This window comes from Sesamum indicum, linkage group LG4 (genome assembly GCF_000512975.1).
Source record: "Sesamum indicum cultivar Zhongzhi No. 13 linkage group LG4, S_indicum_v1.0, whole genome shotgun sequence".
Classification (NCBI taxonomy): domain Eukaryota; kingdom Viridiplantae; phylum Streptophyta; class Magnoliopsida; order Lamiales; family Pedaliaceae; genus Sesamum; species Sesamum indicum.
This window is the reverse complement of record NC_026148.1, coordinates 15,982,868-16,007,497: the sequence shown is the minus strand read 5'-3', so window position 1 is coordinate 16,007,497 and position 24,630 is coordinate 15,982,868. Positions and strand designations below refer to the sequence as shown.

At 36.5% G+C, this 24,630-nt stretch overlaps 3 protein-coding genes across 5 annotated transcripts; 1 reads left to right on the top strand and 2 right to left on the bottom strand.

Annotated features, from left to right (window-relative positions):
- LOC105161185 (probable leucine-rich repeat receptor-like protein kinase At5g49770) lies at positions 1,027–6,906 on the top strand. Its single transcript, XM_011078798.2, has 19 exons — positions 1,027–1,286; positions 1,756–1,876; positions 1,976–2,047; positions 2,132–2,206; positions 2,286–2,357; positions 2,438–2,599; positions 2,674–2,748; positions 2,836–2,907; positions 3,008–3,079; positions 3,159–3,227; positions 3,335–3,409; positions 3,494–3,565; positions 3,662–3,796; positions 3,870–4,339; positions 4,416–4,568; positions 4,906–5,045; positions 5,123–5,342; positions 5,450–5,685; positions 5,843–6,906. The coding sequence occupies exons 1-19, from the start codon at positions 1,196–1,198 to the stop codon at positions 6,350–6,352; spliced, it is 2,892 nt and encodes a 963-aa protein (XP_011077100.1). The 5' UTR covers positions 1,027–1,195; the 3' UTR covers positions 6,353–6,906.
- On the bottom strand, positions 6,724–17,119 carry LOC105161186 (LETM1 domain-containing protein LETM2, mitochondrial). Of its 3 annotated transcripts, none has more exons than XM_020693417.1 (15): positions 16,943–17,119; positions 15,158–15,842; positions 14,766–15,078; positions 13,399–13,545; positions 13,192–13,289; positions 12,999–13,091; positions 11,581–11,707; positions 10,732–10,796; positions 10,475–10,649; positions 9,701–9,895; positions 9,567–9,614; positions 8,400–8,546; positions 8,175–8,257; positions 7,563–7,678; positions 6,724–7,126 (listed from the first exon to the last, which is right to left on the bottom strand). In XM_020693417.1, the coding sequence occupies exons 2-15, from the start codon at positions 15,757–15,759 to the stop codon at positions 7,044–7,046; spliced, it is 2,292 nt and encodes a 763-aa protein (XP_020549076.1). In that variant the 5' UTR covers positions 15,760–15,842; positions 16,943–17,119; the 3' UTR covers positions 6,724–7,043. The 3 variants fall into 3 exon arrangements, with proteins under 3 accessions (XP_020549076.1, XP_020549077.1, XP_020549078.1); XM_020693418.1 differs by having other exon boundaries at positions 13,192–13,280; XM_020693419.1 differs by lacking the exon at positions 16,943–17,119 and having other exon boundaries at positions 15,158–15,445; positions 15,603–15,737.
- On the bottom strand, positions 21,099–24,357 carry LOC105161184 (ribosome production factor 1). The gene is made up of 9 exons (XM_011078796.2): positions 23,911–24,357; positions 23,732–23,815; positions 23,533–23,602; positions 23,101–23,183; positions 22,888–22,967; positions 22,179–22,277; positions 21,987–22,089; positions 21,583–21,672; positions 21,099–21,471 (listed from the first exon to the last, which is right to left on the bottom strand). The coding sequence occupies exons 1-9, from the start codon at positions 24,247–24,249 to the stop codon at positions 21,433–21,435; spliced, it is 987 nt and encodes a 328-aa protein (XP_011077098.1). The 5' UTR covers positions 24,250–24,357; the 3' UTR covers positions 21,099–21,432.

Below are 24,630 nucleotides of genomic sequence, written 5' to 3'. Positions count from 1 at the left end.
TCTTAAATAATTTTTATTAATTTTATGTGTATGAATAAAATATTATTAATAGAAAATTTAAAAGATGACCATTTTATATACAAATAAATATGTTTGAGGGTATTTTAGTTATATATATTTTACCAACTAAAGTGGTTACTCTAACTTAATAAATAGTATACATTCATCAAATTCATAAACCCAAAATGAGTCATACAATAGTTCCACTCGGAATGCATAAAGGAGAAGACAACAAGAAAACAAGTCAAATAAACGAAAAAAATAGTTGATAAACTAACAATAGATTTAAAAAAAAAAAAACCATGCCGGCCCTTGACATGTTTATCTTTCTTGTAAATTAAACAATTTTTATTCCCTGCAGGCCGAGGAAATGATATAGAATTAAATTAAGGACCAAAAACTGTCATCTCTGCCCAAAAGAAAAAAGGACCAAGAAAAGGTTGAAATATGACAATTTTACTAAATAGTTATCATAAAAGAGTATAAAAAATCATTGTAATATTTTAATTAAAAGATACAATTCGTACTGCAAAGAAAGAGTGATGATAATGATAATGAATGCAACAATATCACCATCATGATCAACAATAAAAATGAGTCTCAGGCCTGCCTGAAAGATACCTTCTTAGCAGAAAAGTTCAACAACATAGAGCTGCACAGTAGATTACACTGAGTTGTTGCTCAAGAATATCTGGCTGTGACGTATGTCGTTTTCACTATGCTAAGTGTCACTTGTTGTAGTTCTTGTTTCCATGCCAGCAGGCAGGCGGATTGAACGAGTAAAACATTGTTTTGATGACGAGTGCACGTCCAAAAAAACATCGTACATTGTCATTACAGATCATGCTGTTGCTGTCATTGTAGTAGAGTGCTAAAGAATTAATGGTCATGAGAGATAGGGGGGATGGAAGGATTAGTTTGGAGTTTCTAAGATGAGTTTTGACCACTTAAAGTAAGCAAAACCAAATAGGTTGAAGCAATTATTTCCTCTCTCTCTCTCTCTCTCTCTCTCTCTCTCTCTCTCTCTCTCTCTCTCTCTCTCTCTCTCTCTCTCTCTCTTGTTGATGGTTATGTTTGAGTTCCAAGAAATAATTGGATATCTGGGATGAAATGCCTATCAGGGTTTTAGTTTTCTGCCCTTGATCATAATCAGTTTCAAGGATATACTACATTTTCTTGTCTTAAGAAAGAAGCCATGGCTGCTAGGACTCGGCTGCTCTTGTGTTGTCTGCTGGTTTTCTCCATATGCTTTCATGTCATCTATGCTGAGACGAATGCGCAAGATGGTAAAACTTTCTCCTACCAACAGCTTTAAGGGTGTGTGGTGTGTGTGTGTGTGTTTCTTGAACAATTGCATTATCTTGTCGTCCCGTTTGTAGGAACTTGAGTTGATATTGGCTTATGTGAAAAGTGAAACTTTTGATGAAGTTCATGAAATAATTGGTTTCCTGTCTCTTGTAGTTTATCACAGCATCTGATGTCAACCTGAAAATCAAGAAAATTGTATAGTTGAGTGTAGGTGTATCAATTTTCATGATCATCTCTGCACTGAACTTGGTCAACATTTCTTGATTTCCCAATGATTCAGCTGGCAAAGTTTTTGGAGGTTCCTTACATCATCGCATCACCAAAACTGCATAGAATTCACTTTCGACTCTTGACTTTTTGTGTCTCAACATAGGATCACAATGCAAATTTCTCTAATACCCTTATGCATGCACCTAAAAATGCTCGTTTTCTGAAAAATCGATGCAGCTGCTGTGCTTAGATCACTAAAGGATGAGTGGGGAAACACCCCACCAAGCTGGGACAGATCCAATGATCCTTGTGCTGCATGGGAGGGAGTTACCTGCAACAACTCAAGAGTCACTTCACTGTGAGCATTGCCAACATTCAGTTCAACTTTACATGTCCAAATAACATCAACATTTGCTTCCTATTCATGTAATGATACATGGATCTTTCGATTCTGCAGAGGATTATCGACAATGGGACTAACTGGTAAAATGAGCGGTGACATTGGTGGGCTCAGTGAACTCGTCTCCTTGTGAGTTCTTTAACATCTTTTTCATATACGTTTGCATTTAATAGTCCACATTCATTTCTGATAATATAAGAAAGTACTTTGCAGAGATTTGTCATACAATCCTGGGCTCACAGGCTCCCTCTCTCCGCGGCTGGGAGATCTGCAGAAGTTGACGATATTGTACGATTCTAAGAATTCATGACCTCAAGAAGTCACATTTTATTACCAGGGTCTAATGATATTCACATCTGTTCTTCAGAATTCTTGCTGGATGCAGCTTCACTAACAGCATACCAAGTGAACTAGGAAACCTCTCAGAGCTGACTTTCCTGTAAGAAACTTCTGGTTATAGCCGTCTTCTTCCATGAATTCTGATGAGACAAACTCTTACTTTCTTGTCAACACTGACAGAGCCCTGAATTCAAACAACTTAAGCGGTGACATACCTCCTTCTCTTGGTAAACTTTCCAAGCTGTATTGGCTTGATCTGGCAGACAATCAGCTGAAAGGACAAATTCCCATTTCATCAGTTTTCAGCCCAGGACTCGACCAGCTTAAACAGGCGAAGCACTTGTGAGTACGGTTAAGCTCTGGGATTCTTCTTTTTATCCTATTTCAAGTTCACTGATGTTTATACACCTTTGCAGCCATTTCAACAAAAACCAGCTTTCGGGTGAAATCCCAAGCAATCTATTTAGCTCAGACATGTCATTGATACATGTGTAAGTTGAGAATGAAGTACCAAGTTACTTCATCGTTCCTTAGTTCCTTTTTCTTTTTTAAATAACTGGTTACTGAAACTTTTGCAGATTGTTTGATGGGAACCAGTTGGAAGGGAGCATTCCATCTACAGTAGGACTGGTACAGACACTTGAGGTTCTGTGAGTAAACATCGTCGCTTGTTCTACATCAGTTTCATGCTTTGGTTCATGCATATGTCACTTATGTCTTCATGTTGGCTGTCTTAATGAACTTGTCCAGTCGTCTTGACCGTAATGCCCTGAAAGGAGACATCCCAACAAACCTCAACAACCTTAGTAACATCGTTGAACTGTGGGTATTTTCTTACCAGTACATTGTAAATGAGACTGTTCTTTTTGAGTGGGAGCTAACAATTCACTACCATTTGCAGGAATTTGGCACATAATAGGTTGTCTGGTGCATTACCAAATTTAACTGGATTAAACTCCCTCAATTATGTGTAAGAAATACGGCGTCCTTGGCTTGTGAAACAACTGTACTGTTCTTCTTGAGATGTGTTTATTGCAGCACAAACTCTCAAATTCGTGATGCCTTTTTCTTTCACAGGGACTTAAGCAACAACTCCTTTCCACAATCAGGAGCTCCAGACTGGTTCTCGACTTTAAAGTCGCTAACTACGTTGTGAGTATCTGATGATTTCTTTCAAAATGTGAAAACATAAGTAATCAGAACTAACTCATGTAATGAATATGGTTGATGCTTCAGATTGATCGAATATGGACCACTAAACGGATCCATCCCATCAGAACTTTTCAGTCTACCTCAGATTCAGCAAGTGTGAGTCCAACAATCAACACGAAACCAACAAAAATTGCTTGAAAAACTGTAAGAACTGATGCTAAGGTTTAATTTCGTCCTATAATTTTGTCGCAGGAAATTGAGGAACAATGCCTTCAGTGACAAGTTAGACATGAGCGGCAACATCGGCCAGCAACTTCAACTTGTTGACCTCGAATACAACAAAATATCGTCTGTGACACTCGGCTCAGGATACAGGAACACACTAATGTAAGAGTACTTCATCATTTATGTTCATACGAGCTCACAAGTATGTCCAGTTTAACCTTTCTCATGCACACAGGTTGATTGGCAATCCGGTTTGCTCAGTGTCTCTGAAAAACACGGTTTACTGTCAGATTCAGCAACCACCTGGACCTTATTCCACCAGCCTCAAAAACTGTGGGGTGGAAACGTGCGACTCTGATAGTAAACTCAACCCACAAAACTGTGAATGTGCTTATCCATATGAAGGGACATTGTACTTTAGAGCACCGTCTTTCAGGGAGTTAACCAATTCCAGTTTGTTCCGGTCACTAGAAATGAGCCTTTGGACAAAGCTAGGCCTCTATCCCGGATCAGTTTCTCTGCAGAATCTTTTCTTCAATGACGATGACTATCTTCAGATGCAGCTTCAGCTTTTTCCGCACAATGCAAAGTACTTCAGCAGGTCAGAGGTTCAGAGGATTGGATTTTCATTAAGCAACCAAACTTACAAGCCTCCGCCTGATTTTGGACCGTACTACTTCATGGCATCTCCATACGTTTTTGGAGGTAAACTTAAGTAGTTGAAGAATGATCAGTTAATAGTGATACTGCTTCAGTTATGAAATCAGTAGTGATGTTTCAGATGGGCACGGGAGACGCCACGTTAGCACCGGTATGCTCGCTGGAATAACAACCGGATGTGCATTTATGGTCCTGGTACTAGCAGCGCTGGGGATTTATGCTTTTCGACAGAAAAAACGTGCTGAAAAAGCCGTTTCATTGAGTAGACCCTTTGGTAATTCTCATTGTTTTGCTAGTATTGCATTGTAGCTCTAGGTATAATAGCTCAAAGAATCTACCAAAATTCGACAACATCGACCTATATAATAGCTCAATTCTATCCTTATTGATCTTAGAGTAGTCAATAATACCTCTTATCCTCTGAGTATACATGAAGTACACATTATAGTCAGTGACATCAAACATATAGTTGACACCATAATAGATTGGTGTATCCCGATATTATTGACAATATAATTGATAATATTAGTGAAGTATTTCCTACTTCAAACAAAAGCTCGATAACAATAATTTGTATATCATCTCATAATATCTCAATTTCTTTCATCAAGCGTCTTGGGCTCCAGGCGGCAATGACGCCGGAGGGGCACCACAGCTCAAAGGAGCCAGGTGGTTCTCCTATGATGAAGTCAAGAAATGCACAAATAACTTCTCTGAAAGCAACCAGATTGGCTCTGGAGGCTATGGCAAGGTTTGCTAGTGAAGCCTTTCTTACATACAATATGCATGCCAAAAGGTTCCTATGTTCTTATTTTATTTGGCTTTCAGGTGTACAGAGGAGTGCTTTCCACTGGACAAGTAGTAGCAATCAAGAGGGCTCTACAAGGATCAATGCAAGGTGGCCTGGAATTCAAGACAGAAATCGAGTTGCTTTCGAGAGTACATCACAAGAACCTTGTCGCCCTCGTGGGGTTCTGTTTTGAACAAGGAGAACAGATGCTGGTTTATGACTTCATGGCTAATGGAACACTGAGAGAAAGTTTATCAGGTAAATAGTGTAATCACCGTAAAAGTTCGTAATGCAGTTGTTTTATGATGCATGTCACCGGTTTCAGAGATGACACTTAAAACAAAGTGACATATCTGAATGCACAGGAAAAAGTGGAATTCATCTAGATTGGAAGAGAAGGATAAAGGTTGCCTTGGGTTCAGCCAGAGGATTAGCTTACCTACATGAACTTGCTCATCCTCCGATAATTCATCGGGACGTCAAGTCTACAAATATCTTGCTGGATGAAAATCTAACAGCTAAGGTTGCAGATTTTGGCTTGTCCAAGCTGGTTTCTGATAGTACAAAAGGGCATGTCTCTACTCAAGTCAAAGGCACACTGGTGAGTAAACTACAACTGATTGCATTACACAAGGACTGCCTAGGTACAATAACAATTTTCAAAACCAAAGAATTCTTTATGTAATATACCTAACATCAGTAGGCATCTATAAAATTGTCCTTACAGTTTTAAGAATAACTCTTCTTCTTGCTTGTAGGGTTACCTAGATCCTGAATACTATATGACGCAACAGTTAACTGAGAAAAGCGATGTGTATAGCTTTGGTGTTGTGATGCTTGAGCTGATCACTTCTAGGCAGCCTATCGAGAAGGGAAAATACATTGTCCGCGAAGTAAGAATAGCAATGGACAAGGATGATGAAACACACTATGGATTGAGGGAAATAATGGATCCTGCCATAAGGGACACCCCAAATCTCATAGGATTTCCTAGGTTTCTTGAGTTGGCTATGCAATGTGTGGAAGAATCAGCTTCAGACCGTCCCACGATGAGTGAGATTGTGAAGGCCCTCGAAACTATATTACAGGATGACGGTATAAACACAAATACAACCTCTGAATCGTCATCGGCTACTGAATTTGGAGCTGCTAATGGTGCCCCCAGACACCCCTATAATGATTCTTTGCCTAGAAAGGATGCCAGTGAGAGTGATGCTTTTGACTACAGTTATGGATATACATTACCAGCTAAAGTTGAACCTAAGTAGTAGACACACTGTTACATATTCTACAAGTTTGTGTATTCTTTATTTAATATTCACTACTTCTTGATGAAATTTTATGCAAATGGAGATATACAAGAACCTCTCATAAGCTGTGAATTGTATAAATTTGAAGCGAACTTGAAAGTATGATTTTCAGCTCTTTCAGACCTGATAGGTTTGGTGAGATCAAGGGTTTTCAGGTGGCGAAATCCATCTGGTGATATTGCCGCCTCATCTCCACCATATGCATCATCAAGTCATCAGGTATCACAGTTAGGCAGTGTCTCCACGATTGTTATACAGTCCTCAAGCCAAGATAGCATCAGAGTCAAGTACAATAGTAAGAACGCAAGCAAAAAATTCACTCACAGGAAAGAAGACAATAATTGCTATATATTGGATCTAGATAAAACATATACAAAGAATAGCAACGTAGATAGACAGAGTTATGCCTTAACCATGTTGCTTGTTTAGACATCAGTTGCTCGTATTTCCTAGATTGTGCAACAGATAATGTTTATTTATCTGTCAAACCTAGACATTATCATTTCCTTTAATTGAGTGGCAAAAATGGAAAAATTCGCCCAAAAAGTTTCAAACCATATGTAGCTGTTGATAGATGTCAACTGACTCGGAAAAAAATTAATAGTTGAGAGAAGATACTGATCCGGAGAGACTGATCATCAATTTCTTGTTATGCTTTTCCTCCTTCAGCATTTTCAGTTTCTTCTTCTTCGTTGGCTAACTTGATAATATCTTCCACAAGAATTTTTCCCTCTGTCACAAGTACAGGAGCAGAAGCATCAACTTAAAATTAAATGAAAACAAGAGTTCCAGTAAATGGAGTCCGTGAATTCAAAACATAGGTGAGAAGCAAATGAGTGGGGATATAGATAAGGCATAAACACCTCCAATGGAAGTAACAGAAGCAGCAGCGGCAGCAAGAATGAGACTTTTATTCAATAATTATTCATTAGCTTCTACTTTTATTTTTCTTCAATAGATGCAAGTTGCAACTTTTAACAGTCATTTTGGCTACTCAATAGGAGGGTCAGATCTCTTTGTTGCCAATAAATTCAGAATTTTGCTCACCATTCTATGGAGGCTTTTCAGCTCCAACAAAGAATTTAGCATGTAGCCACAAGTTCATGATATTCATATGATAGAGAGAAAACTATACTTGGGATAGAATGTGGGGAAGGGCTCAACTAACCTCTATCCTTCGACAGTTTTTCAATAAGTTCTTGAATTCCAGCCTCATCTGAGGTGTCTTTCAGGTACTTAGCAGCAGCTGCAACCTCCTCAGGAGTCACTATGCCATCATAATCCCTAGCCATCGATGTCGTTTAAATTACTTACAAGATTTATTTACCGAATCATCAAGAGTAATGGAAATGCAGGGATCTACCAAATGCACTTTGATCTTCACCAGGACATATATTTGAAGACCATAGACTCTAAAAGGCAAAAACAATATTCTAGAAGATAGTCATAGAACTGTTGAGCCATATTTACCACCCCCATCGACTCAGAATTGAATCACATAGCAAATGGATAAATCACAACGAAATTTAAACTTTGTCCCAAAAATTTGAAGATGAGTAGAAGAAAATGGCAAACAGCTTTCACTACCATCTCAATCACCTTATGGCAAAAATAATCATGTATCGGTGGTCAGCTTACAAAGATGAACCCAGAACAATACCTCAACTGCTATGACACTAAGAGAAAGATGGAAGAATTATGCTGAAGCCGCTTTTTCCTTTCAAATGTAAGGGGGAAGACAACAGTGAGATCAACAAAGCTGCAAAGATTCTAGAGGTACCTATCGAGCAACTGCCACCGATTGCCAATTTTTGCATCTACGTCATCAATCTCCTTTTCAAGCTTTTGGAGCATAGCATCAACCTAGAATGTGAAAATACCAACAAAAGCTTGAGATACCTTTATCTAATAATTCTCCATCCAAAAAAATCAAATACGTACAAGATGGAGGCTGTTCACAAAGAATATTGAAATAGCACATCAGAATATATACAAATTATCATACCCTGTTTATGAGTGCTGAAGATACTTCATGGCCAGCGGCCCTCTCGGCAGCGTGATCACTTTCCTCTCTAGCTGCCTTATATGCCTTTCTGGCTTCTTCTTCTCCATCAGTACCCTCTTTCTCTACCATGTTTTTGTATAGCTCTATCTGCAAATTTCACATTAGCAAGGGATTTTAAGGGCTGTGATCCACATACCAACTCCACATTTAATATTTGGAAATCCTTTTAAGATATATTTAGCTTAACATACATGAGAAAAGCTAGATCACGACATATGCATTCATCCTAAACATAATGGGTTAGCGTAATGACAATATGTGACATTTCATGGGAAACGACGGATGTCTTAGCCTGCAGTGTTTAAAATGAAAGATATAGAGCAGCGAACATCAAGATTAAGGCGGAAACATATACTGACAAATGCTCAGATTCTTTATTACCATATTGTTGCCACAAAGTCATACAAAAATGCATATATTAAGAGACTTTGTCTACCGTAGTTGACTATGTACAACCACACTCCCTGATATTTTCCAGCATCAACGAATCGTATATGGCGACAAGAAATACTAGGTTCAATGCATATTCAAAGACGACATAGAACATTTTCAATAAACACTCTACCTATGCAAACAGATAGTGATGAAGGAACATAAGTAATAATCCAACAGATTAGGAAAAACAAAAACGAAGACACCAAAATCAATAAAAACAAGGGACTTAAAAGATGGTGTATGAAATCTTTTTTTCTCACGGAATCTACACTTAGCTTCCTTGCCAGACAGATAATCAGAAGTACGCGAAACAATTTGAGTTCAAGACAAATGAGGGAGGAAAAAATTGGCGGTATTATGACGGTCAAGATGAATTGAGAATTAAGAGAATAAGGATTGAACATGGAATTTTAGTCAAGTTAAAACTGAACAAAAGGAAATGGGAGATGAATCAGAAATGGAGAAATGGAGAATATTAAGATGAAGATGGCAGCAGAGAATAGAAAACTGAGACTTGAAGAAAATTGATCTGTTAGAGCATTTGATCTTTAAAGTAGACAACTTTATCAGTTGCGCTAAAATTGATTACATGGCCAAGAGCTTCTTCATAGCTTCAAGTTCTTACACATGTTAGTCGTCACAAAAAGATAATAAACAAATATCTGTGGTTACCTCTTTGTTAACAAGTCTTAAGAACTCTTCACGCTCCCTCCTCACAGACTGAAAGCAGCAAACAATTCAAACATTAGGCCATATTGCATAAAGCAACTTGGGAAATATCAAGAACAAAGCATCTAGATCCTTACTGATGCAGATGCTAATACAGCCAATGCACGACTGAGCTGATAAAGTTGCTCTCTCTTATCCAAAGTTTTTGCCCTTTCACGTTCTTCTGCTTCTTTTGCGGTTGCCTTTACCATCTCTTCCAAGGCCACATCCTTCTGCCCGGAGACTGATTCCTTCAACCTAGCCTGCTCCTCCTCCTCTTTCTCTTCCTCCTCCTATAATCAACAACTTTATGACTACTACCAGTACCACAAAATCAAGAAATAATGTGAAAAGAGGGAAATTTTCAGCATTGACTCTGTATCAGTATCACAAAGGAAAAAGACATTCATGCAAAATAGAACTCTTATAATTGTCAAATAGCTACAGGTAGAACTGAAGCATAGCAGATGTAAGAAAGTGTTTACATGCAATGAAAGTATAAGAACATGACAATAAACAAACTAAGAAAAGTTTGTCGGGTGAGTTCCTACTTGAATGACCACTATAGGGAATTCCAAAGAAGTAAAGTACATGACTGCATTTAACAATAAGAGCTACCATATTTTAGATCACTTAACATAAAAGTCAAACATCTTCAAAGGTTTGTCGTAATTTTTAAAGTTTAAACAACATAAACACAGTGGATAATAAGTTGAGAGAAAGTAATGACCATCATATCCATGAACAAAAGAAGGATCAGGGGAAGTTATTGGGCAGGTGGCAATTTTCTAATCAAGCCTTTTCCATAATAACAGTCATTATTTCTTCTTTCCATGAAAAGGAGAGCCCATTAAACATTTGACAAATCAGACCTTGATTAATTCTTCTTGCATTTCCAGAAACTCTAACTTCCTTCTCCTTTCAGAGACAGAATCTTCGGATGGCAAAGCTGTTACTCCAACCGTGTCCACCACCTCATCAGGCAGAGATAAGAGCGTAGCTTGAACAGCTTCCTCAGGCTTCACTTTACCAGAGACAGTGAATGCTCTGTAAGAAAGCATAACGGAAAAAGTAAGTTTCACAAATGTTGGTTTTGCATAACCATATGGATAACAGCAGTTTAGGTTACCTAGACAAAATCAATAAAGATGAGGGTACTGAATGATTGAGGGACAAGTCCAGCCAATCTTGAAGCTGCAGACAAATATATATCCAAATTTATAAATAAAAATTTACCATTAACCTACTGATCGCAATAGCATATAAAGGGCATAAAAATCCATCATGCTGATATGGAGAGCCACAAGATAGTTTGATACAAACTCAACTATAAGCAGAGAGGGATTGCATCATATCATGTTCAGTAGCATGATTATACAAAACAAAGAGAGAACTAAAAGCACTTTGTGTTGAGTAAATTAAAGACAATATATTACTAATCGAATCCAAAGACCCAAGAGAAAAACCATATAGTTGACGTACAATACAGTTAGGTCCCTAATAAAGGAATAAGCAGACGATCACTAGCTTCTGTGCTTTGTTTTAAGAAACAATAGTTTGTCATAAGCATTCAAATTTCAGATGCCTTGAGGTTTTGCTTCTTCTTGGAAAACTGGGGGGACATATCAAGGTTGGTCAAATATGGGAAGCACGTGGGCTCTGGGAAATAAAGACAAACTGTTATCTAGCCTCCTCAATCCCACTTGAGAAACTAGGAGATAGAATTTAGGATATATACAAATTTTGGGAAGTTTAGCTCCAAGTGTCTGCACTTGTCATCAAATTCAAGTTGCTGGTAACTTGTACAATCCACTTCATCACAAAGTACCAGATGGCAAAGGCCATCTGCACCATGCAATTTCCAGTAAATTCAAAGTTGTTTCTGTCGTATTAGATATTTAGACAGACCAACATTTCCGTTTTCCGCTATTAGTAAGAGATTCTATAACATGAAAAAGACTTTGAAAAAATAAGCAACCTGTTTTCTCATTTCATCAACAGAGAGGAGTCCAAGCAACCCACGCTCTCGACATGCTTGGCGTAGCTCCTCCTCCGAAAGGGATTCTATGCCCTCAGCTTGAATCATCTTGTCATCATCCTTTATCCTTCAAAAGAAACAGATGTTTCCAAAACTAATAAAACATAACTCAAGTTGTCTACAACAAGTGAGTTTTTCTTACTGTAAGTGAAAATGGCATCTGTTTCTTTGTTTCCCATGGCACACTGTCTATTTTTAGTGTGACTGAACCAGTTTTCATGCTCTTTTCTCTTTTGTCCCTTTCATTGTTTGATGTCTTTTCCCTTTCCATGCTCTGTGTTGGTACTACGTAAACCCTGGATCCCAAGGGGCTATGCAGTGTTTGATGTTCATTACTAAATCTCATGATAACCTTTTGCAAACAAATCAGAAACTTGATGGGAAGTTTCTCATACTTTGAAATCGTCATTTTTCTTCACAAAATAAGCTCCCCATCAACTAGTAAGCTGCTTTAAAATGTAAAATCCGAACTTTCAACTTTCGACATGCCTGAATTAGATATCAAGTTTAAAGCTGGCACCTTTCAGCAACATGTTTAAAATAGTATACCAGACAAATATAGACAAACAGGAAAAAAGGAAATTGATAATATAACAGAAATCTGTAAGCTGTTAGATGCATGCACATAGGTCAATATTCAATAGATCCAGTGACCTGTGAACTATTACAATTACATACTCTTTTTAAACATTAAACTATTCGTTAAGTTGCTAACGCCTAATACATTACAGTGAAAGTTTAACCATTTGAAATGATTCCACCAACACTAACTACAAGTCAAATGAAGAATATTTCAAATGTCAATCAATGCAAATGAGTCGTTTCTCTGCGCACTAAGGTGCTCTTCCTAATTTACTTTCTCAACTCCCAGCATAGTTCACCAGCCTCTCCATCCTCTTAGACTCATCATGCTTCCTTCCACTTCCCTCATTCAGGAGAAAAAACAAAACCCTTTCTGTCATCCAGTGTTATTCTCCCACTTGTTAGAGTCCATAGCATATGGCCAAGGGATCAAACATCCTTAGTAACCAAAGTCCCCTAAGCATCCTCTACAACATCAGGAAATCCTCCAAAATCTAGAACTCTACATGAAAAAATTAAACACCACAAAACAAGAGGAGAAATGGCATAATCCCATAGAACTCAATGTGGACTATAAAAGTATGTAAATTGAAAAATCTTATGCTATCAGAGAAACTATATATTTCTTTCATCTGATGCACATACGTCAACAGCGAACTAACGATCATTAGTTAAATACTTCATAAGTAGAACAAACTCTACGAATATCCACTAAAAACTCATTGTCCATTTCAAATCACTATTTAAATACGAATTATAGAACAAAATTAACTTACTTGTTAAGTCTTTTCCGAAGCATATAGCGAAGGTATGCATCAGTACCGTAAGGACTGATACCCATATATTTGCACATGGTCATCAACCGGGGTCTGCGTCCAAGAATAGATTAAGGATCTTTCACATCAAAGCGACTTCAGAACCAACTATTGAAGATGAAAGAAGTCCGAATTATAAGTACATCTAGATTACCTGCTGATATTATCCAAAGTGAGCTCATCATTAAACAACTTGGCGAAGCCCAAAATATCTTCATTAGATACATGTGCCCCCGTCCTGACCTGGTCAAACTCTCAAGAGGAGATTATTCAAGAGAGGGTAACACCATAAAAAAGGTCAAAATAAAACTCTAAAAGAACTCTTGGTGCTGGGCTTGTTTAGAGAAGAAACGCGTCTTACTTTGTTCATGAATTCATCAAGATCTTCAGCTGTTTTCTTTATTTCCCCGCTCCTTGAGCTCTGAACTTCCTTCGCCATTTCTTTGACTGTTTCTTGAAGAAACTTCGCATACTCTATTCTCGCATTTAGCCTCTTTTTCAGGGCCTCCTACAATTTGAATATTTCAATTGAGATACATTTGAACATATATAATAAAGAATGCAATAGGCATAGTTCTAAATCAGACTAAGAAACACAGAATACAAGAGGCATGGTTCTAAATCAGAGTAGAGCAACATATGGTGGCCCTAAATTTATTCTTAACTAGAATTCCGTTCTCCATAGCAAAAAGAAAATGATTAATCTCAAAGATGCAAAAAACAGGGAACTTCTTAATATTCATAAATAATATAGTCCAGATGGTAGTATATGGATAACAAGAATTTCTGGAAACGTTCTAGAGGCTGCCGGATCAGTAATCTATAGATTTACAGAAGGGATTAAATATCCAACTGAAATAAAAGCAGATGCACAGACAGGTTATCCTACATAAATACATCAGTCTTACTAAGTCATGTACACATTGCACACATCCAAGACATTTTTCTTAAACCATCATTTCTGCTACCACCTTAATATCGCAAGGAGATTTATGAATTAGATAAAATAACTATGGAGACTTCGATATGTGCATCTTCCAGTCTCTAATTTTAACAACAGTCAAATATAGACGTTTCTAACACCTCCACCATAGATTTGAATCGTAAGAATAAAAATTTGAATTAACCAAGTAATGAGCTCTGCCCGCCAAAGAAACTCATCCTTTGTTGTAGCTTCCAAGTTGTTCCTAAGTTCTTAAGTCAATAGCAAAGTAAGTTCTGTCTTCATGCAGGTGATTTACAGCCAATCCAAACTGAAGAGGAACTTTTGGGGTTACTTGCTCTCCGCAATTATGACCATTTGAATAAGTAGATCGAGTAGCTCAAACTTGTCCAAGCTTACGTGTACCATTTTGTTCTTCACCCATCCTAATTTCTGATCTACTAATGAGAGGGAAAAGCCATAGCAGGCATGCAGGCACATATGTTTACTGGAGTTATTGATATGGTCTACAATTATTAGTCTCACGGAAAAATTATGGCTTCACACATCTCAGAGATGTACCAGTATGAACATCATTTTTCAATATCTACAAAATTTTGTGCTTCTGCGAAAATGGTAGGCAGTGACAGGTCATCATCCTGTATATCTGTACCCAATGGAAGATCTTAAACTCATAAAGGTTGACAAAAGGAAAACAAAGGAAAAAGGAAGCAAGTTAATTATCTCAAACACAAAAGCGAAGAAAAAGTTCAGAAAATCTCTTACTTGGATCCATAAAATTGTACCTGTTCTTTCATCTTGTCCTGGAAGGTCGATGGTAGCATGTTGGGAAACAATTTCAGGAATACTGGCAGCAAGAACTCCATGAATGGAACTATAATGAAGACAGCAAAAGGAACAAGCCTGAAAATGTCGGCTGTTGTTCGTGTGAGCTGTTGCCTTTCCCTCCTGGATAGACTCTTTCCACTAGCAAGTTTTAACAATAGCCTCAGGCTTATTCTAACATCAACCCATAGTAGCTTTATACCCAACCAGTAGTGCTGTAATGTAGATTTAAACTCCTCCTTCCAGTGCTGCAACTTTTTTGCCCAATCCTCCCTATGTTACGAGGGGAGAGTAAAGTCAGGCATGATAAAATATTTTGGGACAACAGAAATGTGAAAACACCAAAATTGACCTGCTCATAGAGGCAACAGCTCGCAAAGCTGGACCAATTCCTAAAACCATAGCCCAAATCCTCTTCAGTATAGAATTAGCACCCTTCTGGGAATCTTGCAACTGCTTGGCTTTGGCTTCAGCTCTGGCTTTGATAGAGCTCAAACCTTCAACTGCTTGGTCACATTCTTCCGCTGAAGGTTCCTTCTTCTGTTTCATAGCTTGTTCTTCATTTTTATCATCACCACCTCCTAATTCAGGTTGACCTGCCGCAGCGGTTGAAAGATAACGTACATACTCTGTTGCCCACCTAAATCCCAAAGGATTAAATTCCCCATGTATTCCAATCTCACGGTGCAATGTTGGAAGAGCAAAAAAATTATTCCCCAAGTACTTTTTTGCCAAACTACGTTGTGTCTCATGTTTGGTCAGAGAATATGAATCTTCTTTCTCTCCAGAGTGCTCACCTGAAGATGAAGAACTAGGCCAGCTCCGGAGCTGTGAATCGGGATTCCCCAACAATTTTCCACGATCAGAACATAAAAACCGTTGAACCAAGTGGTGGGGACGCTTAACAGAATCAAGTAGACACTTGTTCTTTTGCAATATTGCTCTTGAAGCCATTATAAAGGAATTTGAATATAACTAAGGTAGCATATCCCAATATTACCGATAATGACGACTGCTTGGCAGCAATGGGATTCACGCTGCAAGGTGGGGCTAAAATCAGGAAATAACACAGAAATATCTTAAAAAATCAAATTGGCCAGTAAGAAAGCTTCTAATATTTCATTCAGAGCTAAGAGCTTCTGTAGCTTAATGCAGCCCCTACCAACTACTCATCTTGCTGATACTTGCCAAAAACAAATTTCTCCGTCTATTAATGATGCTTCCACATGAATTAGAGTTGATAACTTCATAGTTGGCATTAGTATAATGACAGTACTCTACATATTTCTGTTGTGTAAAGGATGAAAAATCATGCTTTATGAATCCAATTCCACCAACATTTATTTATATAATTTTTTTCTAAAGCGCATACATGCGAATTTAAGTTAATTCAAATAGGATCCTCCATCTGCTTCACCAATCCTTCTGCGCTTTATCACTCATTCAAAATATTTTGGTTTTTCTATCTTAATATATGAACTCACATGTCATACTACAACCACCAATCGTGCAGAAACAATTACAGGAACCACCCAAATTCTAAAATGTCTGTAATCCCTCCCATTGAATGTCAAATTAAACTTTTGACTTTCTCATTTCTCATCCTAACTGCACTTTCATCTCCAACTAATTTGTCACACAAGAACTAAAAGCATCTTCACATTTAGACAGACCTTAATATTTTGTAGAAAGTAACCGTCTTTTGTAAGTTCATCTATTTGCATAAATAGTGGAGAAAGAGCAGTTCATCTAGTTGCATAAATAGTGGAGAAAGAACTCAAACTTTTGTCTCATCAGCAAGTAGTAACCTGAAGATATTTCCCTTTCTACGTTCTCACATACGCAGACCATCGCGACTACCTGTGCTTACTATCCTCTCCATATAGCTACCGTTGCAACATATTCACCACAAACACAACAAAAAGTTGCTCAGAAATTCAAAACGTAGAAGCGATAATCCTCAGAAGAGTACATTACAGAAAACACTAAAATAACAAAACATTAAAGCATTTATGCAAACAAACACATGACTAATCCACACACACTCGCACAAATGGCGTAGAAACAATCCGTAATATCTCAGCAAGACATGGATTATTGCTAGAAAAATCGAAATATAAATCTGAAAATTACTGACCTGAGAATGCAAGAAGCGATCAATCAGAAAAAATGACACTTTTATTTCCTAAGATTTTCCTGAAATCAGAATTTGGGTCAAAAAGATTTGTCGGAGCATTGTAGAAGGTTGATTATGTTTAGAGCATGAGTGAGGGAGAGGAGTTGCTATAATTCCGTTGCTAACTTATTCAGTTGTACATTTCTGGACAATCTCTGCACATTCCGCTACTTTTGTATTGGTGGTCAAAGGTACTACTACTCTTTGCGTAAGCTGGATGAATAATAATAGACATAATTATATTTATACACCCATATCTATAGTTTATTAACAAATAATCCTTTTCTTTTACATAATTACATAAATCGCTCGTGACGATCGAAAATCAGGAATGGTTTGTTTAATAATATTAATATTTGAAATAATTACACTCAATTTTCCTAAAATTTGGTGTAATTATACGTAAACTTTTTATAATTTGAAACATTACATATAATCCCATGAAGTTTGCTTACATCTGACAAAAAGTCCATCCATTAATCTAAATTCACTAAATTTAATTATATTAATAATTTTTTTAAAAAGAGTGTATATTTACCCACGATTGACTTATTATTGATTTATTGCAAGTCAAATAAAATTTTTTATAACTAAATTACCTCCATACATTTTCACAAATTAATGCATGTAAGGATGTATATGTTCAGCGTTATAACGTTAGTTTAGTCATAAAAAAAATATTTTACCTACGATAAATCAGTTTAGGGTAAATATCTATTTTCATTTAATTTTTTGAGTTTTAACTAACGGATGGACTTATTTATTAAACGGAAGTAAACCTCATGAGTGTTAGACGTAATTTTTCAAATTACAAGGAGTCTATGTATAATTACACAAAACTTTAGGAAAAGAGAGTGTAATTATCCCTTAATATTTTTGTGGGTGTATGTGTAATTCTAAAGAAAGAAGGGAAAGCTTGTGTAAATAGTGTTGACGTTTTTAATAGGTGTGTATTTGTAATTATTTAAAAGACGAGTGATTTTTTTTAAAAATAAATCATAGTTAGTGGGTGTTAATACAATTTCTCATAATAATATTAGTAGTAGTACTAATAGTGAATTTTAAAATTAAAAAATTAAATAAATATACATTTCTAGATTAATTCTTTTTTTCCTTTTGAATATGCATGGGGTGTTTGTAATAATTTTCACTTTTATACCGGAAATAAATTATAAAAAAAAAGTTAGTAAAAATTGAGAGTATTTAATAAATAAAAGTAAAAAAAAATAGAGTATTTGAAAAAATTATTTTAATATTTTATAATTTTGTGAGTCAATTGCATGCATTAGTAGAAATGTTTATAATTTTTATCTTAAATTAATTTAATTTAAATAGATTAAAAGTATAAATTATAAGACGAAAACAATTTTCATTAAAAAATTAAGAAATGCCTAAAGTAAGTTTGCGCAAACACCTTCGTTATTTTAATTCCCATATATGAAATATTTTATAAATTTCGATCATAAAAATACATTGTAGCATTTATTTTTCAATTAAGAATCTAAAATAAGTTCACTAATATAGTACGACTTTTGACATTAGTTGAGAGTGTGAAATCCCAAAGAAATCATCTATAAAATTGAATTGATCGTTTGAAATTTCAAGGATTTAATTAATATAATCAAAATACTAAATACAGAACAATTAATTAATTATTACAGTTAATGAATTAGTCAAAAATTAACTAGTAAACGACACGAATTAAACTATGGATCGTGTTTTTTTGGTGTTACAACCCAATGATTTGAGCTAAATGTTTCCTTTAAAAAAAATCTACGGACGGTCATGTTACTATTCTTTATTAGGGTTTTTTTTTAAAAAGAAAAAAAGTGGATAATCGAATTATTTATAATTATAAAATAAAAATAAAAATTGTAGCATTAATACTGCAATGTTTTTCACTTTGCAGTATTTGTGTAATTTATTTTTTTTTAATTTTATAATTTTAAATAAATAGTGAATAATCATATTTATCTCTATATTCTAAGATGTCCAGAGGGCTAAGATAGGCTTTTCTTACAAGGAATATCTCCTTTGTGCTGATTAGGCTTTTGGGATATTCTTTTGACCTTTTCTAACTCTAAATTCATTTATCCAAATGCTTATATACGTTGAAAATTGATTTTTATATGTATTTTATGTATAATGCAATCTGCATAAATATGTACAGAATACAGGTACGGAGTTTGTGTCTTTTTGTTATGACCCTCCATATATATTTATGACATGCGATACAAGAAATAACACTTACTTATATTATATAGTGGACATTGAAATTTCTATATATTCCCTTAAATATTTAGAATATGTAATAGTCTCTTATTTTACCATCAATCGTTATGGTTTAGTGGTTAAGGTCGAACATTGTCCCACTTTCGAATTCTTACCAAGGTGTTTAGTGGAGTTGAACATACGTCCTGACATGTATGTTGATTCCCACGTTATTAGGTCTTAGTTTTTGATAAAAGTAAGTAAATTATAGGGATTCTGACAAACGCAGTTGTGAATTTGTAGGCTACCACCCCTACTTACCCATTTCGTCTACCAAAAGAAATTATCTATTAACAACATTGTAGTATTATAAAACATTTCTTTCCCAATAGGAAACTTCACATAACTCTCAAACTTATATATCAAACACATAACATCATTGGCAAAAGAAAAAAAAATAAAAGAAGTAAAAAGACAAATATAGTCCATATATTTGGACACAACATCCATAGGTTCTCAATGTACTACAATGCTTGTATGATCACAAGTGTCGCAACTACTACTGCAGTACTCAAGCTTGAAGACCTGAACTTGGGGTTGCCAAAACTCGGGACCGAGTTCCTCGAACGTGTGTCAGGCGTCCCCGTAACGCACCCTAGAGGGTTGATATGCTGGCCACACCGACCGGGCAACGTTTGAGCCTCGGTAACGTTGATCCCTGCTTGCTCGGCTTGATTGGCGCCCTGAATAGTCATCAGGCTGCACAAGCACTCCGGCATTGATCTGATAACATAGTCGAGGGGCTGGCAGCAGGTGTCAGGAGGACGGTTGTTGTCGTTGAGGTAATTTAGACATGGCTGAAGCTGGTTCATGCACTCTTGTTGTTGCACTTGTGCTAGATTTTGTGACACCAAGCAAGAAAAGATGATGATGGCCATGGAAATCCCACAATGCGTAGCCCTATTCTTGATTTCCATGTTTGTATTTACTTTTGTGTATGATGAACGCAAAGTTAATTATGAATGGGTATATATATATAAATACAGAAATGTTTGTGGGTTTTTGAAACAAGGGTACGTAGGGGTTTGAACAGACAGGTGGGAGTTGGTGATCAAACAAGAGAACATCATTCTAGATCCACAAGACTTGCAAACAATAGGAAGGGAATGGCTGCAGATAGTGTTAAATATGTTGAACTAACTTATTTTTTATTCTGAAAGAGAAAATTGGTTTGAATTATAACACAAGAAATAACCTAAAAAAATGTTCAACATATGATTTTAGCCTACATTCTAATGTTCTAATGTCAACCATTCAAGCTGATATTGTTTATCAACAAAAGCTTTTGATCCAACACCTGTATGATCATAAATAAGTCAAAGCTAGTATCAAAATTAGGCAAATGACCCTCTTTTTATTTATAAGTCTTGATTCAACAAATTGTTTGGTGTTGGGAGAATCTTTCCAATTCAGAAAACTGATCCTCCAACATTTGGTTATACAAAGAATTTCAATTCACAATATATTTTTATTCGCAAGGTAATGTTACGATTTTTTAAATTGTATTTTCATCATAATATAGAATATGCTTCGCAAATGAATTGGATAAGCCTAAATTCCCCTTAAATCAAGACTCGGGAATGTTCCGATTATAGCCCTCCAGTATCTAAGTTCAATAGATAGTAAAAAAGAAATGCTTAAGATCGTAAAGAATATTAGAGTAATAAAAGTTGTATCTAGAAGGGTGAGGACGAGTACATATATATTTCTTAATTGTATGATTTCATCAATTGTTCATAGTGAATCCCTACATACTTCTTTGTAGAATCCAACCGCGATTGAGTCGAAACAACCCAAGCAAAAATCCCAACTTGTCCACAATTCGAAATATAGTAGGAGGTAATGCTTCGTCTATAAACTTTACGCTAATTTACATTAAAATCTGACTGTATATTTCTGCTGATAAACTCAATCTTCTCTCATAGTATATAACATGGAAGGAACAGTGTCATTAGTTCTTATACACCTCTATAGGAACATAAATTTAGAAACTAAAAGCAAAGAGGGGCTCTTCTTTCAGACATGGAGGGAGAAATTCTGCAGCAAAAATGACAAGTACAAAATCAATAGCTCAACTGGTCAGCAAAATCGTTAACATCGCATCATGAGACTTGGTATCCGACTCCTTTTAACTTCCACATAGCTTTGAAGTTCGCTGATATATCACATCTCAAAGTAGATCACAAGAAAAATCTCCTCCGGCTTGTATCCATTTCCGGCTGACATTGAAGAGACAACAACTAAGCATGAGGAACTCTTATATATCCAATGACAAATATCGAGCAAGTCCTAATGCAAAAGACAGGAAGTTCAATAAATTGATCGATTACCTTATGTACCCATTCATATTCGCCTCCTTTCGTATCAAATGTTCCATGCTGTAGACTGATAAGCTTCAGTGTGAAGCGAGGACCACATTCCTGCAAGTTCGACATAACAAAAGATTTCAAGACTTCGTTGTCCAAATTATCAAGATCATGCAGTTTCTTGCAGTACAAAGTGAAGGCAATCTCTGGTATGTTAAATCTCTCCCTCCCGAATTTCATGTTGCTTGCACGATATCTTTTCCAGCAACCATTCATGGAAATTTGTTGATTTAATATCATGTGAAGCTTAAACCAACTCAAACAAACTAAAATATCATTCTGTCTAAATGAACGCACAACAAATGGGCTATAAATGTCCCAAGTGAATTGGAGGGAGAGGGTCAGGGGGAAGGATCAGTGATACAAACCTGAAGCCTGGCAATCACTTTCTCCTGAGGCTGGGCGTCCTTATCTTTTTTTCCTTTACCTTTTGATTCCGGCTGTTTGCTTTCCTTCGTTTCGAAAATGTAACTTTAACATGCAATAATAAGAAATTAATATATTTAGGTCATTGTTGAGCAGAATGCAAAGCAACAATATACACAGACAAGAGTACACACCGGTGATGGCGGAAGAATATAAAATCACGTTGATTGTGGAAGGTAACAACCCTCCGACCACGGAAATTAGGGTCTTGCGGGAATAGCGATTGTATTAGTCTGAATAAAATAAACAGCGATAACTTCTGTCAGTTTCAATTTAAACATATACATGTAGAATGACAATGAAATGCGGCTAAGATAGACATGATAACGTAACAAATGCAGTATTGGGAAGTGTCCCAAATCTTAGATGATGATAGATTTAGAGCTCCAACCGGATTAGGAATATTTATATTTACACAACAGATCAGCTAACTAAAAAGAACACATATCTAGACGGAAATTGCAAGAGAGTGCCAAAGGGGTAAAAAGTAAGAGAAAGAACGAGACACAAGTATAGCGGAAAAGGCATATGATTCTCTAAATTAGGAAAAGTTCAACTGCAAACCACCTTAAAGAAAAGTCAGGCTTCATACTTTGCGTGCATATTTATTATTCAAAATCCAAATCCATCCACGTTGTACATCCACAACTATGCGAGCAATTCAGATCAAGAATGAACTCCTAAACAGAACATTCTGTAATAGAATGGGCCTTCTCTATCCAGGAAACTAATAATAAAAATACCAAAAGAAATGGGAAGCTATTCAATCCGAGATTCAAATAGCTGTATGTGATTTGGCCTAGTTCACCATTCATAACTTAGTTAACTCATAGCAGAAAGTACCTGCCTACACGATGCCCCAAGCGTGTAGTGAAATTATTCAAAACTAACTCGGGCTGGTGACTGGTCGGATTTCCATGATTCTGTCAAATTATGAGGAAGACAATGACATAAGTCTTGGGATTCCATACGACACTATGCAAAAGCAACAACAAGTCACAAGTTCTGGACATTGATTCCAGTTCAGATACTGCAGGAGCCAAGAAATCATCCTACCTTAATGTCCTTCCGCAAAACAAGCTTTGAAAGTTTGAAGTGGGCAGTTGGGCCATCAGGTAATGCAATAATCAACAGGGCATCTGCAGCAACTTATACGAATTACTAAATGCGACTTTTACAATACACAAATTCAGCTTTTTATTGCTCCTTAATAGGCTTCAACTCCCCAAACCCAATTCCCCTATCCCAACCCAAAACAAACCAACACCCACTCCCTTCCTGTTTGATGAAACTATTACTAAATCTGCTAAACACATTCTACAAAATACACACCCTTGTAGATAAAAAGAAAACATTGCATAGGCACAACTTCAGGCAAAGGATACTCCTATAGTAATTGTATCAGCCCCCAGTGCCCAAATGCCTTACACATCAAACATATTGCATCAGTTAATATTATTTATGAGTCAAAGCGGAGCAGGGATCGACCTGGTTCCCGACGGTTGGTGTGAATGACTATGATTGATGTGAAATCTTTCTTTTTTGCATACTCAACAATCTGTAGGAGTAATAACAATTCAAGAATCACCCATTGTTCTTTGAACTAACCTATATACCAACTCAAACATCATTTAACTGGAATTGGACATGAAAAAGAAAAAAGAAGACAAACGTGTATACACTGAACCTTTTTAAGGTCATAGGTTCCTCTCTTGTGGTAATGAGCATTGGGAATGACAGAGAGAAGGTCTGTAATAAAAGAGGGTCCCCTCTGTTTTTCATTTCACAAAACCCCCATTAGCAAATAACAAGAAGAAGTAAATAATATATGACAAAACCCATCACTTCCAACTGCAGGAAACTTACCGTAGAATTGAAGCGGGAAGTCGTGATCAAGACCTTAGGAATGCACTCTTGTTTCAAGACTGAACTGAATTCATCAGCATCATTGCCCGCAAACAGCTCCTCATCGTCAGGCTTGCACACGGTCTCGTCAAGTTCACGGGTGTTCTCGATGGTGCGAGGGATTTTTCTGGGAGGAGGCTCCTCCCCCAACTCCAGGGCTCTCTTCTCCTCGGCCTCACGAGCCTTGGCCTTCTTACGCTTCTCCACCTTCTTCTGGTGCTTCAGCTTGGCATGCACCGCCGACCTCTTCTCCTTATTCTTGATGGCCGATGGAAGCAGAGTCTCCTTTTCCTTCGTCATCTTCTCCAACACGGCGGAAGGAGTGGCGCGCAAGGAGAAATCGTTGTGAATGGGGAAGCGGACAACGGAAGCGGCGGCTGTGAAGGGGAAGAAGGGTTATGAGCAATCGTTGGGATGTTTTAAGTATTTTAAGTACTTTTTTCAGTCAATTCTCACAGTCTGCCAAATACTTAAAACATCCCCAAAAGTTACAAAAATTACATATTTAGACCCAACGGTGGGCTTTGGTTTCACTTTTAACCTTACTAATTATTGCAGCACGTATCATAATATGCATATAATAAATAATATTTTATACTTTTTTTTAATATATTATAAATTATTTATATAATAAAATAATAATTAAATATTTTTTTATGTAGGAATCTTATCTATCTTAAA